We start from the raw sequence: 20,153 nt of genomic DNA on the forward strand, positions 1-20,153 counted from the left end.
ACCTATGAGTTACATATAAAGAGACAGGGAAACATGATTTTGCCTGCAAGGGCCTACCACAAACTTTCGAAAGATACAAGTGTGGATGTGCTCCGTTTACCCGTACAAGTATCCCATAGATATATAATGACGACATTACCGGAGATTCGGAAGGTAGGGTGTTCTCAATTTTATTGAGGTGCTCTGGACACACAAGATAGGATCAAACATTTTGGGACAATAGCATGCCCTTAATCAAGTGAATCAAGTAAGGATTTGTTTATACTGGCAACTTAGGCACAATAAAATCATAAAGTAATGTTAATATCCTTATAACACAGGAAACACAATTTGAGGACACAGATGTGATATTTTTACCTGGTGCCTGGCCACTGACATGAAATGGTTGTGGCTATAGTGTAGATAGAGAAAAAAGAAATATTTAAAAACATAAATTTGGCCATACAGCAGCCTCCTCTTGTTTAATACAGCAGTTTCAAGCAGTTTGGCTTTATGTGTGCTGCACTGAGATTCTGAAAAGAGGAGCAACAGCTGTTGATTTCTGTCTGCCTGTGGATGTTGACATGTACCAGAGAGGGTCACCATCTGACTAGGCTTTTGGTCAAGGACCTGTGGTTTATTATTGAGCTAAACTAGGACATTCTTAAACAGGCATCATATACTAGCACCTATTGCTCTTATGCATCAGAAAAAGGCATATTTTTATACTGTTAGTTTATACCAACTGGGAGGATAGTCAATCACAATTTTACCTTTGGTTAATAAAAACATGATTATAAATAGAAGAGATAACAATTAGGGATGTCGCGGACTGTTCGCCCGCGAACTAGTTCGCGCGAACATCGACTGTTCGCGTCCGCCGAATGTTCGCGAACGTCGCGCGACGTTCGCCAATTTGGGTTCGCCTTAGCTGGCGCTTATTTTTGCCATTTCTCCCCCAGACCAGCAGATACATGGCAGCCAATCAGGAAGCTCTCCCTCCTGGACCACCCCCACACTCCCTGGACCACTCCCCTTCCATATAAAAAACTGAAGCCCTGCAGCGTTTTTTCATTCTGCCTGTGTGTGCTTGGAAGAGCTAGTGTAGGGAGAGCTGTTGAGTGATTTGAGGGACAGTTGATAGTAACTTTGCTGGCTAGTAATCTACTTGATACTGCTCTGTATTGTAGGGACAGAACTCTGCAGGGATTTGAGGGACAGTGAGTTTAGGTTAGTTAGCTTTGCTGACTAGTAATCTACCTTCTACTGCAGTGCTCTGTATGTAGCTGCTGTGGGCACTGATCTCTTCTGATCTCATCTGCTGACTGCTGCCTGTAACCCAATAGTCCTTGTAAGGACTGCTTTTATTTTCTTTTTTGTTTTTTTTACTTTGCTACTGTAAGAGCTGTGTTGGGGAGTGGGACTGGTGTGCTGCTCCTCCTAGTAGTTCACCACTACCAGCACCAACCAGAGTCAAAATTGTTACAAAGTATCTTATTTGCACCTGTTAGTTGTTCTGAGCTCTCTGCCAAAAGCTAATTAAGTTAGAAACTGTTTTTTTTCTGGCTGTTCAGTTCAGAGAAAAGAGGGACTGGTGTGCTACTCCTCCTAGTAGTTCACCACTACCAGCACCAACCAGAGTCAAAATTGTTACAAAGTATCTTATTTGCACCTGTTAGCTGTTCTGAGCTCTCTGCCAAAAGCTAATTAAGTTAGAAACTGGGTTTTTTCTGGCTGTTGAGTGCAGAGAAAAGAGGGACTTTCCAGTACAAAAGAGGGACAGGGGGTTGAGTGGTCAAAAGAGGGACAGTTGGGAGGTATGCAAGTGCCACCTAGCTGTGTGAGCTTTTTCACATTCTGTCTAAATAATAACAATAATAATTCCGTGTCCGTAAACATCACCTGAGTGATGTTTTTACAGCAGCAATAATATATTCCGTATCCACTACTGTATACGTTGCCCTTGCAGGCATTGTTTGCCTAGTCTTTAACCAAGTGCCGCCTGTGTGAGCTTTTTCACATTCCGTGTCCAGAAACATCACCTGAGTGACGTAGTGTGATTTCTGCCCTTTACAGCACAAAACGCAGCGCTGTGTCAACAATGTATTTTTCCGATACATTTTTGCCCTTGATCCCCCTCTGGCATGCCACTGTCCAGGTCGTTGCACCCTTTAAACAACTTTAAAATCATTTTTCTGGCCAGAAATGTCTTTTCTAGCTTTTAAAATTCGCCTTCCCATTGAAGTCTATGGGGTTCGCGACGTTCGCGAACCGTTCGCATTTTTGACGCAAGTTCGCGAACTTTTTTTCCGACGTTCGCTACATCCCTAATAACAATGTGGTGGGGGACAAAGATGCCTGAAACTGCCCGACACAATCACTTAAATAGGAAAGCCTGATTGTACCAGTACTGCCTCATTTCAGCTCCCCAAAAAACAACTAGATTCTGCAATGGTGCTGTGCAGCCCAAAGATAATCTAATTACTGTTTTGAAGTGAATGGGAGACAACAATTTTGGGTGCTTCACCAGCAGCTCAGATACATTGGTGATGAATGTTGCATGTGCCACCAGCCTTATATAACATGAAGCTTTGTTTTATGCCAAAATACCTACAGTTTTGACAACATTTATATTCATTTGTGTGCTTTATACATTTTCTCTCTTGTGAAATATTTACACATTGTTATCTACCATACTCTCTATACCATTAATTTCACAATTATTCTTGTAGTTTCTGTACAGGGAAGAGTAATATAATAGTATAAAGAACCCTTCCTTTTCACTAGTAACTTCTGTACTTCGTGAGGAACCAAGCAGCCTAATTATTTCCAGTATTCCCAGAAGCAGCTACAATTAGTGGGTTGCAGGAATATGTTCTGTATTTCTGTGCATCTGAGCACCTGTGTTTCATTCATAAGGCTGCTTATGTTTCTGACTTGAGTGATATTTATAGGCACAAATCTGTTCTTGGGAAAACTTGCAAACATACAGAACATACCTGGGCTTGTTGAAGAAAGAATTTTTTTATGTAGGGCTTATGAATATAGGCACTACCTGTATATATAGCATAATGCAGTTGTCCACAGATATTAGATTTGATCAATCTATTAGAAATAGTAAAAATCTAATTGGTTGTTATGAGCAATGTGCTGGTGTAATTTGCCCTTATTTTACGCAATCAACCCCCGTGTTTCAGGTTTGTTTCCACTGATGAGAAATGTGCATTAACACATAACATCAATAAAAAGGCAATTACTAATCAGCATTGTTCTTATAAAGTTACTAAAACATGGGGGCCTGACCCTGCCTTTCTGATTTTACTATAAAAAAATCCAAAATGGAACCAAACTCTTCGATTACCCTTATTGATCTACCTTTCTTCTCTTAGTTCATAATTCTGCTATGGTATCATCATAAATATTGCCAATAGATGTTCCTTAAAATATAACCTTTAATTGATTTAATTAAAACCAACAAAAGACGCGTATAGAAGACATGGTCGTGAAAGAACTGTTATTAAATGCTCGATGCCTCTAGTGGAATGAGTGGTTGCTAGACAACATGCGTTACATACCAAGTCGTTGGGCACTGTAATTGTATTCTCCACATATTATAAATCTCTCTTTAGCTGCACTCTCGCCTAATAACTTTTACCTTTTCATCTCTGGGATTTGGATAGTTAATATTAATTTAACATCTTAATATAGCTGACAAAAAAAGGGATTGATCATCCTGAATGTGGAAATATACACTAATGCACAACAGGCATCTGCTTTTGTCAGAGGGGTAGTTCAATTATTTCATTCTGTATTTGTTGTGTTTTTTTTATGATTTGCCTGTTAATACAGTTGCAGGGCCACTCATTTGGCCACAGTAAATTAAGCAAAAAATCTCTTTCATTATAGTAAAAATGTACTAATTAGCGTCAAAACACAAACACAATTGCGTCCATTTGGCTAAAGTTGCATCAGGTACAAATCCCCCTGGCAACCACAGCAGCAATGGGTTACTGCTCATGGGCAAACTTAGTGCCTTTTATTACATAACCCCTTTTGACTTACATCATTTAGGCCCTTCACACTACAGATCAGAGCGTAACAGTGGTCAAAGCATACATAGGATACTATAGATTTCCAGCTAACCATACAGACTTGGTGAGACTGCTATTGGATAAAAACCTGTAAACTAAGTACTCAAACTAAGTAAACTAAGACTCAAAAGCTTGCCATGTCCCCTTACTGGTAGTTACTGCTGATCCCATACAGAAATATCTCCCATTTCTCAATGAACAGATAGCTGATGGCATTTGTTTGGTATTTTTTATCATGTGTGTCCTGGGGTGTCCTCTGGCCCCACAAAATTAATCACTAACCGTGTTGTAAGTCCAAAGACAAAATGATTATTTTGTTAATGCAATGAGTTACGATCACTTTGGCTGTTCATTGGAGCATACTTGAGTTTTTTTGCATAGGAGTTTTGGGCTTTTTCTTAGAAGTAAATGTACCCTTACATGTTCTAATACATAGGGGCAAATTCACTAAGATTCGTAGTTGCGCCAGCGTCCGCTTCGCCGCACTTCGCCAGACGTATTTTCGCCAGCACTACGCAAATTCACTAAAATGTGAAGTTGTGCTCAGGGGAAGCGTAAGGTTGTGAAGTTGCACTAGAGTTAATTCGCCAAGCAAATCGAAGTTACATTAGCGATGCTTCATTTGCATACAGCGCCAAATTGAAGTTACAATGGAGGTATATGTAGCATCACTACACAAGCCTGTGAAACCTTCAAAACAGCAAATAAAATTTTTATTTTGCCTTACACATGTACCCACTTTATAGTTAAGGTGCCATGAGTTAGGAAATGTAGGGGGGGGAAAGAGGGTAGCCCCAAAAAAATTTCAATCTTTTTCAGCCTATCATCCATAGAAAAAGAAAAAAAGCCAGCGTTTTTTGGGACTTAGAAACATTTTTAACTTTTTTTGAAGCAATCCCTATCTACTCTATTGCACTTCGCCTGGTCTGAGGTGGCAAAGGAAGTCTGGCGTAAAAGGTAGCATTCAGAAAAATGCGCGTGTCAGTGAATTTGCGTAGTTCCGCCGGTGTCCGTTATTGAATCGGCGAATCAACGAAAATGCGCTACGCTAGCGTTAGGCGCGTTGTCCTTTAGAGAATTTGCCCCATAGATACAGAAATGGGCTGTGTGATGTAGCACAATTAGTAACTGCACAAACTATCTAACATACATATGCCACAAAATAGTTACAAAGATAAAAAATCATTTGGTCGTCACAAAAAAAAAAAAAGAGGTTGTAAAAGAATCAGGCTCAGATTTGTGGCGAGGCCACAAAGGCCCGGGCCTAAGGCTGCAAAATTTTAAGGGCGGCACTGGGGACACACATAGGTCACTAGTGCTCCGGCACATGTATATGTGCACTCGCAGGGGTGGGGGCGTATGTGCGAAGGCAAAAAGGTGGGCTAAAGGACCAAGCAGCCTCATGGCGCCGCTGACGGAAATCCGGCCCTGAAAACAATGTCAAGAAGTGGGCAAATTGTTGAAATTGAGATCCAATACAATAAGCATCAGTTTGTTGGCAAATTATTGCAAATGTATGCAAAATATGGAAACCTCAATAAATATTGTTAGGCAATAAATATTAAATATTGTAGGCAAGTAAGTAATTATAAAAGTAAAAAAGGTTTATTAGGACACAAAGGTCTAATTCATTTTTGGCTTGATGGGTCACTTACTCATAGGCAATTTTTTTTTAAGTAAAAAAAAGTGTCCCATCAGGCACGAATCATGTTAGGCTTTTGCTCCATGTACCAATAAACCTTTTTTACTTTTACAATTACTTTGCCTTGCAAAATATGTTGATGTTTCATTATTTTGCATAAATCAAGGACAAGTAAACTCAGCAGCCCCTATAATGTTCCATTCAGCGGTTTCCTTTGATTCAAAATACTGTGAGGCAGACTCAGTATTTCAGATGTGTTGTGTTCAAGCCAAGCCCATAATGATCTTAAAATTATATTGATATGGAGATATACAGGAGAGGATATAAACATTCACCCTGCTCCCCTAAGGCACCAGCTGCACACAGAACCTTATTTACAATACAACATTGTTGTCTAATTAACTCTATAGCGTGGGCAATGCATCCTACATAGCACATGTTCATGGGCCTCCAGTTTAACAATAGAGGGTACAGAACCAGTGGGTTTGGGGGTAACTGGGATTGAAATGGGATTTAGTGGTGACCTTGGGGGACCCTAGTGAGTTACATTGTATTAAAATCATAATTGTATACAAAGGACAGGCTGAGGACTGTCATTTTTTAATTTTGGTATCAACTTTTTCCTTTATGGCACAATTTGAGTGTAGAAACTACACTCAGACTTATGGCGTAGCGTTTGCCACAAAGATCATGCTAAGTTTCATTTTTTGTAAACATCATGAAAATTGCATTTTCAAGAAAATCACCTGAAAAGCAGCTAGCAGACAATGATTCAGCCATGGGTTCCGTCAGCGCTAGACTTTCTAATAGATTAGGGCATTATAATTGATCTTTAGGGTGGTGGCAATCGATTAATCAATCTATTAGAAATAGTAAAAATCTAATTGGTTGTTATGAGCAATGTGCTGGTGGAATTTGCCCTTATTTTACGCAATCAACCCCCGTGTTTCAATTAGAAAAGCAGCTAGCAGACAATGATTCAGCCATGGGTTCCGTCAGCGCTAGACTTTCTAATAGGTAATTTGGCTTAAGGGATCTTGAAAGTAGTATGATCCAGTTTTTCATGTAGCTAAAATTATTAAACTAGTTAAAGATTAGGGCATTATAATTGATCTTTAGGGTGGTGGCAATCGATTAATCTTCGCTCCCCGAAATGCCTTCCCACCGGCATGAATGCAAAACGCTGGCGGGATGGCATACGTATCAATTCAGTTTTCTGAAGTCACCCGAAGTTGCCTCATGAGGAAACTTCAAGCAACTTCAGAAATTAGTCGCCCCGGCGACAAATTGCCTCTTCTTCGGGACAACAATCTCCCTAAACTGCCTTCCCCTACCTTCCCGCCGCCTATAATGAAAAATCGCCATCCCGCTGACAATTTTTCATTATAGCTGGGGAAGGCAGTTCGGGGAGATTGTCACCCTGAAGAAGAGGTGATTTGTCGCTGGGGCGACCAGGCGCATCTCAGGGGCTGCTGCCGCCTGAGGCAGCAGCCCCAATGATGCCCCACCTCCCACTATCTGCTTCTAACTTGTAGCTTTGGAGCGGGTCAAGGAGGGGCCGCATCACTAGCGCAGTGAGCCAAAGTTTCGTTTTAAAAAATGGAAATGTGGTTCTTAAAGTTACCAGAAGCGGCTTTTTGCTGCCCCTGGTCACTGGCCGCTCTGTGCCGCCTGAGGCAAGTTTCTCACCTTGCCTCATGGCCGGTGCAGCCCTGGGGGCGACTAATCTCCCCGAATTTGCCCATGTGTCCTTACCCCAAAGCTGAATAACCCATATAACTCTTGTCATGAAACAATAACATTTACTGGTCTTTGTTTTATTAAGCGAGATTTGTAAACAAGCCCAACCAACCACATTCACAAAATAAACTCTTTTAATTAGGCAGATGTCCAGTATAAAGAGGATAGTATGTGAACCAGAAATATTACCAAAAACTGATCTTACCAAAAACAATTATTGATAGGAGGTATAAGGAAAATTGCACAAAGCTGAATTTAACAGAAGGAGACATTTATAGAAGAATCCCAACTAACTGTTGGAGGGTAAGTCAGTAAACAATGATAAGGAAATTCATTTTCTTCTACTCCAAGATAATTTCCATGAGAAGCTAATGTTTGCATTACAACTATTATTTTTAGTCTAAACTCCTGAATGCCACATTTCAGTGCAGAAACTGCCAGTCTTTGCAATAATACTATCTGTGGGGATGTTTGTCATTATCCAAGGATTGGGGAGGCCATCCCCATTGGAAACTATCACACATTTCAGCACATTTTTTGAAGTGCGCTTGTCGGTTTGGGTATGTTGGCGAGACTATACAACTTGTGAAGGATAGGATTTCCCAATATAAGTTTGAAATGAATAACCCAAATAGAGACCCCCCCTATAGGAGTCATTAGAAATTAGTGAACTTTTCTGTGGTGAGCTCTAATCTTGAATTTTGACAAATCTGCCCCTTCTACTTACCTACAATGGGATGTTGAGTTTACATATTTTTTGGATTGTACCTTATCTACAGCATTGCACTGCGAGTCTCTGCATGTTTGATAGTGTCCCTTGTTTATAATTATTGTCCTGTCTGCTCCATAACAGAAGGATTATTTTATGTACAGCATAGTGATGACCCTGCACAGAAGTAACTGAACTGCAAATCTCAGATATCCTTTGCTGAACATCCCATATAGTTAGGTCAGCAGCTATTTCTATAAAGAAAATGTGTTTAGGTTCACTAGAACAATGATATAGATATTGCTATATCATTCTACATAGAATATATACATTTCCATTACTGTCATTAAACAAGTCTCTGCCAAATAAAAGCTTGTTTGATAACCTCATTCTAAAAATGTGAATTATATTGTATCTGTCTATTCAGAATTTACATGTATACATAAAACAATGCCCTTGTTACATTCCAAGTCTTTCCTGTGCAATATATGCACCTCTTCACATTAATCATTGATTAACCAAAGTAAAAATATGCCACCTCCTAGTTTGTACATGGAAAGGTATGTGTAGGTGTCTCTGTTTGCAAATAGTTGAACTACAAATCACTGTGTACATATTGGATTTTTGCAATAATGTGAACTATGTTTATAGTCATGACATTACATGTTATAACAGAATTGGTGTTTATTCATATTAATCTGCTTTTCTACATGTTGTAGATATTTTACTGAAAATGCTGTCACCTCTGGGTGCCATGATGTCACATGTTTGGATCATATGACAGTGATGGGTGTTGTGTGATTGAAAATGGGCAGCAGCCCTGGAATGGTTTGAATGCTGTTCCACATAATAAACCAACTGGCGGCAGCTGCACAAGTTCAGCATGGTGTGTGGTTCCTTTCTCCAAATGTTGTGTCTCTGCTAATGTATCTAAAAGGAATCCTGGGATTGGCACCTCACTAGCAAATATTTTACTTTGAGCCTTTTTCTCTTAGAGTGTGTGCATCACACCATTAATTGTTTGTATTACACATGAATTCGAATGGAGCTAATCTCCCGCTTTCCCTTTCATTCACACCCTGCTAATTACCAATGAGCTCTTCCTCCCCATCTTTTCTCAGCCTCATTAACAGCAACACCCTCTGGCCTATTCACCCCCTGACCTCACAATTGACTGTTCCAGTACCAAGTCCCAGAGATGCTCAGATAGGATGGAACTCTTTGCCTTACACCATGAATCACAGTATATGTTTCATTTTGCAGCATCTTACAAGTATCTCAGACTACAAGGTGAAAAATAATCACACCCAGCCCATTCCGCAATCATGCAGACCCAACTGGGCATTCCTGCACACAATATGGACCATTGGGAACCCACTGTGGTCAAAACCAAGGAGATTCCTCGATCTTCTCTCTTACTGTTGTTATTGTTAGCCAGGGTTGTTTGGATGTAGTCATTGTATAAAAATATTTGGGTATCTGCTCCACTCCATCGCTAATTATGTACCGTGGCCAGTCACACAGCCTTTCAGCAGCAGCACAACTCTCATAATGAAACAAGCCAGCTTAGCATCACTTCCTGTTCATCTTTGTGCCCCATGAGATCAATTATTTTTAAAAAATGCAAGTTTTCTCTAACTTACCCTTTCTTTCTTTTTCACTGCCTGATGCTCCATTGTTTCCTCACACTGTGCTGTCAGGACAGGAACAACAGCCCATGGCAAGGCACTAGAAACCTCCCCGGTCTGTCTGTGTGTTTGCCACTAGCACAGGGATCCGGATAGAGGTTTTGCACTGAGCATTTCCCAGGAAAAGTTTGCCATGTTTTACATCCTTTTCTCGTAGCCAAGTCTCTTCCCCCTCCACTTTTTTTTTCAAGAAGAAGAAGGAGGAGGAGGAGGAGGAGGAGGGGAAAGCGGAAAGGTTTCAGTTTTCCCTGCAAAGTCAAACAATGAGCTCAGCCCTGCTGGAGTTTGGTTACGGGATACACAAGGAAACCCACAGCACCATCCACCCCCCTCACAAACAATTAGTGAGTGTGTAAGCTGCTCCAATTATAACAGATACAAAAAGTAGTCACAAACTGTTATTTGTTGCTTAGATTTAGAACTTTTTTGCTACAGAAGCAATTTGTTTGCTTTATTCCAGCCTTGACGGATATTGTGTTTTCTGTAACTTCTTTCTCTCAGGCAGTTACTTAACACCATAGCCCTGTCAGTTCTCCTCATTTAAGCAATTTGTTTGTATTCCTATGAATTCCCCAATTGGCATGGCACGCTTAACATGAGTGTGATCATGACTTGTTAACATTGCATTTGTTTTCTATCAAGTCTGTTAATAAACCCCCTTCTCCATCTCTACTGGTATGTGATCTGTTATCTGGAATACTTGGAACCTAGAGTTTTTTGGATAAGGGGTCTTTCTGTTATTTAGATCACCATAGCTTAGGTCTACTAAAAAACATTGAAACATTACATAGACCTAATAGGATTTTTTGGCACCAATATGGATTTATGCAGCTTAGTTACCATCAAATACAAGGTGCTGTTTTATTATTTTTACCACAGTGAAAAAGTAAATATTTTTTTAAAAATGTGGTTTCTGCATGGAGGTCAGAACATACAGTACAGACCCTTAACCCCCCCCCCCAAGTTAAATCCTGAATGTGCAGGCAAAATGTGGCCATTTGTGGGTGACACAGCACATTTCTAGGCAGTACATACTGTAGCTCAGGCCCAGATCTCGTTAAACCGAACTAATTTGATAAAATTTAAATGAAAGGGGTGGTTCATCTTTAAGTTAACTCTGAGGGGTTATTTACTAAACGCCGAATGCAAAAATCATGAAAAATTCTGGATTTTTTTTATAAAACCAGACTTTTAAAAAATCATGAATTTTTTGAAATTTATTAAACCCAGAGGATGGCAAAATTTGAATCTGAAAATTCTGCATCTCAGACCTGTCGAGATTGCATACAAGCCAATGGCAGAAGTCCCAATGATTTTTTGATGTGGGCTGGGTTTCGTGCAATATCCCGAAGTTTTGAGTTTTCAGGTGAAAAATCTGAAAAAATCGTGAATCAGATGAAAAATCTGAAAAAAACTTGAAAACCTGATTTTTGTCCCCACAAAACAAATTTATTTATTTATTTATTGTGTAATAACTACGCACAAAAAACCCAGAGTGGATTTGATCAGAGTTTTTAGCAGAAAATATTGAGATAAATTCGGGCTTTGATAAATAACCCCCTTAGTATGTTATAGAATGACTAACTCTAAGCAATATTTAAATTGAACTTCATTTTTTCCCTTTTTATAGTTTTTGAGTTAATTGCCTTTTGACTTTTTTACCGACCCCATCTAAAGATAAATGCTCTGTAGTGCTGCAAATGTTTTGTTATTGCTAATTTGTATTACTCACCTTTCTAATCAGGTCCTCTCCTGTTCATATCCTAGTCTTTTATTCAAATCAATGTATGGTTGCTAGGGTAATTTGTATCCTAGCAACCAGATAGCTTACACTGCAATCTGGAGAGCTGCTGAATACAAAGCTAAAGAACTTAGTAATTAAAAGTAATTTAATTAAAAAATGAAACCAATGTAAATTGTCTCAAAATATCACCCTCTACATCAAACTAAAAGTTAATTCAAAGGTAAACAATTATGGGCAGCTTAATATACCACGGGACTGACTGGTCACTATTTAGTGATAAGCAAATCTGACCCGTTTTGCTGGAAAATTTACAAAATGCATTGAAGTCAATGGTTCATTTTTTTGCTGTGGTTTTTTTTCATTCCACTGTAACTTTTTGTGGCAACTTTTTCAGAGCACAATATACTGGAGTCAATGGGGGTTTTTCTGCAGTGAAACCTGATTAACCCATCACTAACCCATCACTAACTCATCACTAACCCATCACTAACCCATCAACAGCAACAGGGTGAGACCACGCTGAGTGCTTTGAATGAATATAGTGGACCACTTGCTCAGCTTACATGTTTTTCCCTGTGCAAACTGAGCAAGACGATTCTTTAAAATAATGCTTTTAAGTTAATTAGTTAATAAAAGTGATGTTCATATATTTCCGTCCCCACATCTTCCCCTTTTCTTTTTTCCTTTCTACTTCACATCCTGTCTCTTCAAATATTCTCTCTACCCAATCTCCTCTATTACTTACAGTAAATGATTGATCAGGCGCATTTTCTTCTACAACTTTGTCTTTTACAGGTATGTTTTTTTTTTGTTTGTTTTTTTTAAGTTTGGCTATGCCCTTGACTAAGTGGCTTAGGCAACAGGGGTGACTCCCAGACACCCGCACATGTTCCCTACTAGATTCTCCTGCTATCTGTCTCAGCAGGACTCTGACACTCATGGTTGGACCCATCTCCCTTGAAAGGACATCTTTGCTCCTTGCTAGGGTCCAATTTACCCCAGTTACCAGGCAGTGGTTTGATTGAGAGTCTGAAAGTTGAATAGGAGATGCCTGAATAGAAAGATAAGTATTAAAAAGTAACAATAACATTGGAGCCTCACACAGCAACCAAATAGCATTTTACATTAGAGACTGGAAGGGACAGACAAAGGTCCAATTACCAAATACGAACTGAAAAGTTTCTAAAAATTAAACATTCAAAATCTATAATATAGTCAATTGATGACGTGAACCTTTGTTACGATAGCCCTTGTTGTAGCCTGCAACAATTTGCAGCTCCTTTGCTTTATTTTGCTCTGTGTCTACAAAAATTATCTTTTACGCACTGTTTGAGTCATGCATGGGTTCAAAGAAGTATTAAATTATAAGGTTCATTTATAAATCATAACAAACGTATTCCACAGCCGCATACAAACATATAGATTACATACTGACCAATACATGAACTAAAGAGGGCCCTGCTCAGTAGAGCAATAAGAAGAGACATGGCAGTGACACTTATGCATGTAAGTACACCTGAGCTACAATCACCACTAGGCTGTGAGCATGTGATGCAAGGTACTTGCTTTTGAACATACTTATACACACACATGTGCACTTGTTGAAACTGGGGAACCCCCCTGGAGCTACCTCAATCTTGTGGTGGTAATTCCGGGACTCCTTGGTCAATGCAGCAGGTTTCCACCCAGAAAATCATATGCTAAGAGTGTTTTAATGATGATTGCCAGAAATGATGCCATCCCCAATGCAAATTATTTAGCTGCAACTTGTACCCAATTTATGTCATAATGAAAGTGCAATTGTGTTTTATCAGAGGCAGCTCCCTACATGGCCTCAATGATGCTCCAAAATAAGTAAATTATGGGTAAAACACATATAATTTGCATCAAAAATTGTAAATGACAAAATGCAGTCGTAAATTAGCCTTTAAGTGTATACTGAAGGAATGCTAGGCTACATTACATTAAGCCTCTCTACAGAAATGTACTTCAAAAGATTACTTAAAGGCAGAAAGTTTGGGTGAAAGTCAAATGGAATGTGGGAGGGAATTCCAGAGAAGGTGGTGCAGCCCTAGTGAAGTCTTTAATGTTAGTATGTGAAGAATTAATGAGTGGGGAGTGGAGGAGTGAATCATTAGATGATCATAATGGGCAGTTTGGTGAGTGATTGGAGAAGTTCAGAGATGTAGGGTGGAGCAGAGTTGAGAACTGCTTTAAATCTCTAGCTCATTAGCTATACCTTAGTGGGAAGATAGTGGGATTGGCAAGGTTCTGAGCCTGGCAGCTGTATTTATTATGCTGAGGACACACAAGGCACTAGCTCAGCTTCTCTCTACCAGGGTTTTACCCCACAAGTGGAAAGAAGCCAATGTGCTTCCATTCGCTCAACTGTTCCTCTGTACTGACAGGAACGTTGTTGGCTTGTGTGCAGACACATTGAGAAGTCAGAGCAGAAATTAATAGTTTAATACTTTTACACCAATGTCCACTCAGTCTGCTGGCAGACATTCCGCCTGAGGGAAAAATGCTCACCGAGAGAAGCTGAGCCTGTGCATCGTGTGTCCTCAGCTTTATAGACTAAAGAGGTCATATGGAGAGAATTCTTTTGGGGTATCCTGTGTGATTATTTTATTAATAATATTAATTTGGTGTAAGTGACATGATTGATGATGAGGAGTCAGACAGGGTAGAATCAGAAAAATAAATCCACTGGATCTGATAAGAGGGACTGATAGTGTCATTAATGCTAATAGACACTTCTGGCATGTTATGGGCATTGGATGTGGGAAACATTTCTCTTATGGGTTTGATTTAGCGCTTTCTACATAGGGCCCCAGCTTTTTTGGAAATGAGGTTGTATAAATAAGCCACTTGGTTACAATGAGATTTCTGTTCAGGGTCTATAAGGGTGGGGCCCGACATTGCTGATCTCGACCTGCACCTATATGTATTTGGGTGTAGGCACATTGATCAACAGAGCAGCAGTGGAGGAGCAGATTCTGGCCTCAGCCCAATGGTTGCAGAACCTACTTGTATAACAAATAATAAGTTATTTAGAATACAAGTTTTATTTGCTGATAAAACATGAATCAAATGCTACTTACAAGCACACAATGGGGACCTTATTATACAAAACATGACTGCTCCTTTCAGCATAGTTTATATTTTCAGATGCTGGGATGGTGTGTATAAAGCATTTTCATATTCTGGTGTTAATGGTACCTTACATTTTCTTCTAACCTGTGTGAGATATGATTCCCAGGCATCCATAACTGGTAAACAGTACATTAAAACCCATTATAATGTCTGTGGGTAATAAAAGAAAACCACTTTGTCATTTTTATATGACACGCTAAACATGGCTGTTTGTTCAGGTGCTAAATAGGAAGGCCCTCTTTGCTCCATTAAATCCAGGTGCTTTTTCTAATTGGATTTCCCTAAACATTACTTGATCCCAACAGGTACGAAGTGAAAGAACTACTTTACTCCTAAGTCCCGCTGCATTTTGAATCACTGCCCTAACATAGCAAAGGTTATTTATTGAGGGGGCACATTACTGTCTTCGGTTGCACAGAATTTGCAACATTCCTTTTCGAAATTCAACACAAACACTTTATTGCAGCTAATGCCATTATCAACACTAACTGACAATGGAAGTGAAGAGATTACAGCGTGTCTTGTATATGTGGCCTCCAGGTCTGAATTTGGTAAACTATTATTTTTGGCTATCCGAATACACCATGTCAGTTTCAAAAGATTCGTCTGTCATCTGCACTCATTTTTTTGTACCACTGTCACACTGAAATGGTACCCACAAAGCAATTTTGAAAAAGTACAACATGGAGGCAAAATAAAATACAGCTACTTTACTAGCACTCTACTGTTGGAATTCATTTTTGTATTAAACATGTTTTTTTTTCCCTTAACACCACATTTTTCTGCCCAAGTTAGGGGAATGCTGTATTCATATTGTTGTGTTCAATATTGTTGCTTTTTTGTATTCATATTGTTTCTCTTTAATATTATCATAAAGCAATGTAAGAAGAAGATTATATCCTCATACCTTACCTTTTTTTACTAAAAAATCATTAAAAAACAAAGCGGTGCCTTCATTAACTATATCAGGAATGGATAAAGTACACGGCACAGTTTTATTATTACATAGAAACCGCAAATCATTTTTTAAAATCTAAAGCTTTCTGGATAATGGTTTCCAGAAAACGGATCACACACACACAAACAGAGTAATAGAAAAGCAACAGACCCAACAGTCATGACATGCATGCTGCTGATTCTGTGTAATTGAATCATTAATTGAGGCGTGTTCCAAATAATAGCAGTGTTCAAACAATAATAGCTTGTTCCAAATAATAGCAGTGTGGAGTTCAATTAGTGAGGTCATTCATTCTGTGAAAAAACAGGTGTCAATTACGGCCCTTATTTAAGGAAGGAAGGCAGGAAGGCAGCAAATGTTGTGCATGCTGATTATAGTGCGTTTCTGTCTGAAAATCTGAGAAAAATAGGTCATTGCAGACATTGTTCAGAAGAACAGTTTACTTTGATTTAAAAAATGATTGGAGAGGGGACAACATATAAAGAAGTGCAGAAAATTATAGGCTGCTCAGATAAAATGATCTCAAATGTAGTGATGGATGAATTTGGCGCAAATTAGCATTGAATTTCTGTGTTTCGCCGCTGGCGAATTTTGCTGCCCTCAATTTTGTTTTTATTGCGACGACAATTCCGACACCAGCGACAATTAATGGTGTCCATTGACGTATTAATGCGTGTCAGAATTGTCGCCGGCGTTGATATTGCTGCCGCCGACAATATCAATAATTTGACACAGGAAATTCACAAATCTTTTAGACAAATCGAAACGAGAGAAATTCGCCCATCACTACTCAAATGATTTAAAATGGCAACCAACACCTGAAAAACGTAGAAGAAAACAGAAAACTTCCATTCGAATGGATAGAAGAATAACCAACATGGCAAAGACTCCAGCTCCAGGAAGAGCAAACAAGATCTAAAGTTACCTGTGAAGCCCTAGCAAAGTTCCATTGTTGAAAAAAGACATGTGCTGAAGGGGGTACAATTTGCCTAATATCAAAGGCTATTGTGATACTAAACGCTATAGTTAGTATAGGTATGGATATATATATATATATATATATATATATATATATCTATATATATATAATATATATAGATATATATAGATATAGATATATATAGATATATATATATATATATATATAATTTATGTGAAAGTAGGGAGGGGTGTGTGTGCTGGGTTTTCATTTGGAGGGGTAAAACTTGATGGACTTTGTCTTATTTCAACCCAATTTAATTATGTAACTATGTAACTATGCTAAAGAACACATTAACTGGCCTAAAGAGAAATTGCACAACATTTTGTGGACTAAAGCAAGGTTGTTCTTTTTGGGTCTAGGAGGTCAAAGAGAGTTTGTCAGACGACCCCCAAACACTGAATTCAAGACACAGTACACTGAGAAGACAGTAGAGAAAAGACATGCTGGGATGTTAGCGCTCTGATATTAGCAGTATTGATACCAATCACTTGTAGCAACGTTACCGCAGATAATGTCTCTCTATAGATCGCTTTTAATAAATAGGAGGTCACTTAATGTGACAAATGAATGAATTTCACAGTTTCAATAAATTCAGCTTGTGACACGTTCCAAAATAGCATTAAGCAGTGTCTTTGCTACCAGTTCGTAGCTGTTTACATTACAGATCCATGGGATGCTGAGGAGAGCTTAGTAATTTGCATTATCTTGTCAGTCGGGATTTTCCAGTTTCACTTTGCTGCTTGAGTGTGAAGGATAACCACAATTCTACATTCTGCTCACAAGAAGCCTCCACGCTACCGCCTATGTGTGTTTCACCATTATTGACCTCATCCGGGCTCAAAACTCTTTGATATACAACACAGAAAGGGCCTATTGGAGTAAAAAGGGAAGTGTAAGGCTCCCACCAGCTATAACAATTGAACTTGCTAAACTGATGTAACAATATTCCAAGCACGTGTCTGCCATTACAACTATGTCATGAGTAAAATTAATGTCTTGTATTAAGATAGGGCAACATGATAGAAAGTGGAGAAAGAAGATATAGCGAAAAACAGATACAGAGAGAGTTGAGAGACAAATCAATTCCATTCCTTACTTCTCATTCTAAAATCCTGTTTCATGGTTCCAAATATATGGGCAGCAATCTTTATCTCAAAACAGATAAGAAAAAGGTACCATGTTTTGGATTTGAAGGTGGGAACTACTGTAACTGTTAACCATTTTTGTTGGTTTTGGGTGGATCCCCACAGCATTTACCAGTAACCTGCGTAAAGTCATCTCATCAGGCTTTAAAGAATCAGGATGTTTTGAGGCTTGAATTAACAAGGGAAAGTTGTGCTCACCACTAATTTTTAAAACCATTAGGCGGGGGTGCAATGAGGCTGTGACCACAAAAAAAAATATAGACAAATACAAGAGTCATCTGCACTCAACCCATTATCAATATATTTAAGACAGAGACATTTTGTGCATACTGCTACTAAAAAATGCCTTACCCTTTAAACAAAACAGGGATTGTTTGTCCATATATTGCAATATATTTAAGCTGGCCAACTACGTCAAAGTCATCCCATATCTGGCCAGTCCTATGTCCAAGTTTGGGAGTTTTACTTTGAAAGCAGCTAGTAAGTTGCAGGTAAAACTTAGTCCCTTTGTAAAATGTATAATGAAGCAATATAATTCTTAATGAATCAGGTGAAAATTGAGCATAGGACTGGCCAGATATGGGACCTCTTGTATTTGTCTATATGAGGCTTGAGTTACCTCACCTTTGAGTTAATGTTTAGTATGATGTAGAGGGTGATAGTCTGAGACAATTTGCAATTTATTTTCATTTTTGAGTTATTTAGAGTTTTATTCAGCAGCTCCCCAGTTTGCAATTTCAGCAATCTGGTTGCTAGGGTCCAAATTACCCTAGCAACCATGCACTGATTTGAATAAGAGACTGGTAAATAATTAGGGGAGGTGTGTATAGTAATATAAGGTATGCAAAGTCTGAATAGCAATGGATGGGCAGCTTGCAGAGTGTTTAGATGGGGTCAGTGACCCCCATTTGAAAGCGTGAAAGAGTCAGAAGAAGAAGGCAAATAATTAAAAAAAATATAAAATTGAATAATAAAGACCAATTGGAAAGTTGCTTAGAACTGGCCAACCTATAACATACTAAAAGTTAACTTAATGGTGAACAACCCTTTTAATGATGATGCTAACCTGGATCCAAAGTGATCTGGGTGCACCTTGGCAGCTAATGTCACACCCTAGCTCTGCCCCTGTTCTGTCATATTCTGCTCTGCCCTGTCTGCTGTGAGCTATGAGTTGAAATAATCATATGACAGATTCCTCTGTAGGAATTAATTTATTTATTGCTTTGCTTAGATTGCTGACATTATGCTTAATAAATCTGTGCTCCCAGCAGGGACTGTACTACCAGATTGATAGGTATCTGTGCACTGGCACCTTAATGTTACAACTTCTACTCAATGCAAATCTGTATAAGGAACCCCTTACCTGTCTCCTCAGTAGAATCTGTGTTAATGTGAGGTCTGCCCTGCATCAGTGCAGATACACACAGGGAGTTGGTGTTGGGATCTGGGAAGCAAATTTGAAGAAAAGGATTTTTTAAGAATTGAGAAAAACATTGTTGATAATGAGTTATAGTTTCCAAAATCCTGCACAGCCAATCAAGGAATTTCATCTTTTAAAACAATGCTGACCTCTTGTGGGGATTTTGTAGACAGTGCATTCCCTGATAACTTAGAAGTACAATATAGTTGTCTCAAATATGAGAATATTTCTATCAGATCTCATCATTTAGCTATACAGGGTTAGAGAGAAACTTACAATAAGGTGACACAGCAGCAGCACATTCAGTGGGACTCCTGTAGGGCTTCTACATTTTACAATTGGCTTTGTCCTCTTCTGTGGACATGTAGCTGAAAGCAGTGTTTGTTTATCCCTTTCTGTTCTCTGGGTCTGACTCTTAAAACAGTGTAATAGAAGCCAGGTCTCCTCCAGGTTATTCAAACCGCTTTAATCAGCTGGCTTGCAACATTATTTCATGCTTCAGAATTAGAAAGTTGTTTAGAATTCCATTTTCTTTCATTTTTAGGTGAAGGGCCCTTTTAAACTGCATTTGCCCAGTGTGGAGAATGAAGGAAAGGGAACGGTGCGGTCTGAGAGACTTGCAACTAGATTGTGATATGTTTTTTGATTGTAAGTTCTGTTGAACAGGGCCCTCTTTTGTATTGGTTATTCACTGTACTTTTAATATACTCTGAATGTTCAATGTATACCACCCATTTATTACACAGGTATGGGACCTGTTATTCAGAATGCTCGGGACCTGGGGTTTTCCGGATAAGGGGTCTTTCAATAATTTGGATCTTCATACCTTAAGTTAAACATTAAATAAAATTACATAAATCCAACAGGATATTTTTGATTTCAATAACGAGTTAGAATCA

The 20,153-nt window shown here is 38.9% G+C and overlaps 1 protein-coding gene across 1 annotated transcript in view; it reads right to left on the bottom strand.

Moving 5' to 3' along the window:
* LOC108707095 (tetratricopeptide repeat protein 28) overlaps positions 1-19,228 on the bottom strand; it is a 354,710-nt gene extending 335,482 nt beyond the window's left edge. Inside the window, exons 1-2 of the mRNA XM_018244049.2 lie at positions 19,198-19,228; positions 9,805-10,097 (exon numbers count right to left, since the gene is read on the bottom strand). Of these exons, the coding sequence (XP_018099538.1) occupies positions 9,805-9,837 (33 nt within the window). The 5' untranslated portion in view covers positions 9,838-10,097; positions 19,198-19,228. The remainder of the gene's footprint in view (positions 1-9,804; positions 10,098-19,197) is intronic.
* Between the last annotated feature and the right edge of the window lie 925 nt (positions 19,229-20,153).

Source organism: Xenopus laevis, chromosome 1S (genome assembly GCF_017654675.1).
Source record: "Xenopus laevis strain J_2021 chromosome 1S, Xenopus_laevis_v10.1, whole genome shotgun sequence".
Lineage (NCBI taxonomy): Eukaryota > Metazoa > Chordata > Amphibia > Anura > Pipidae > Xenopus > Xenopus laevis.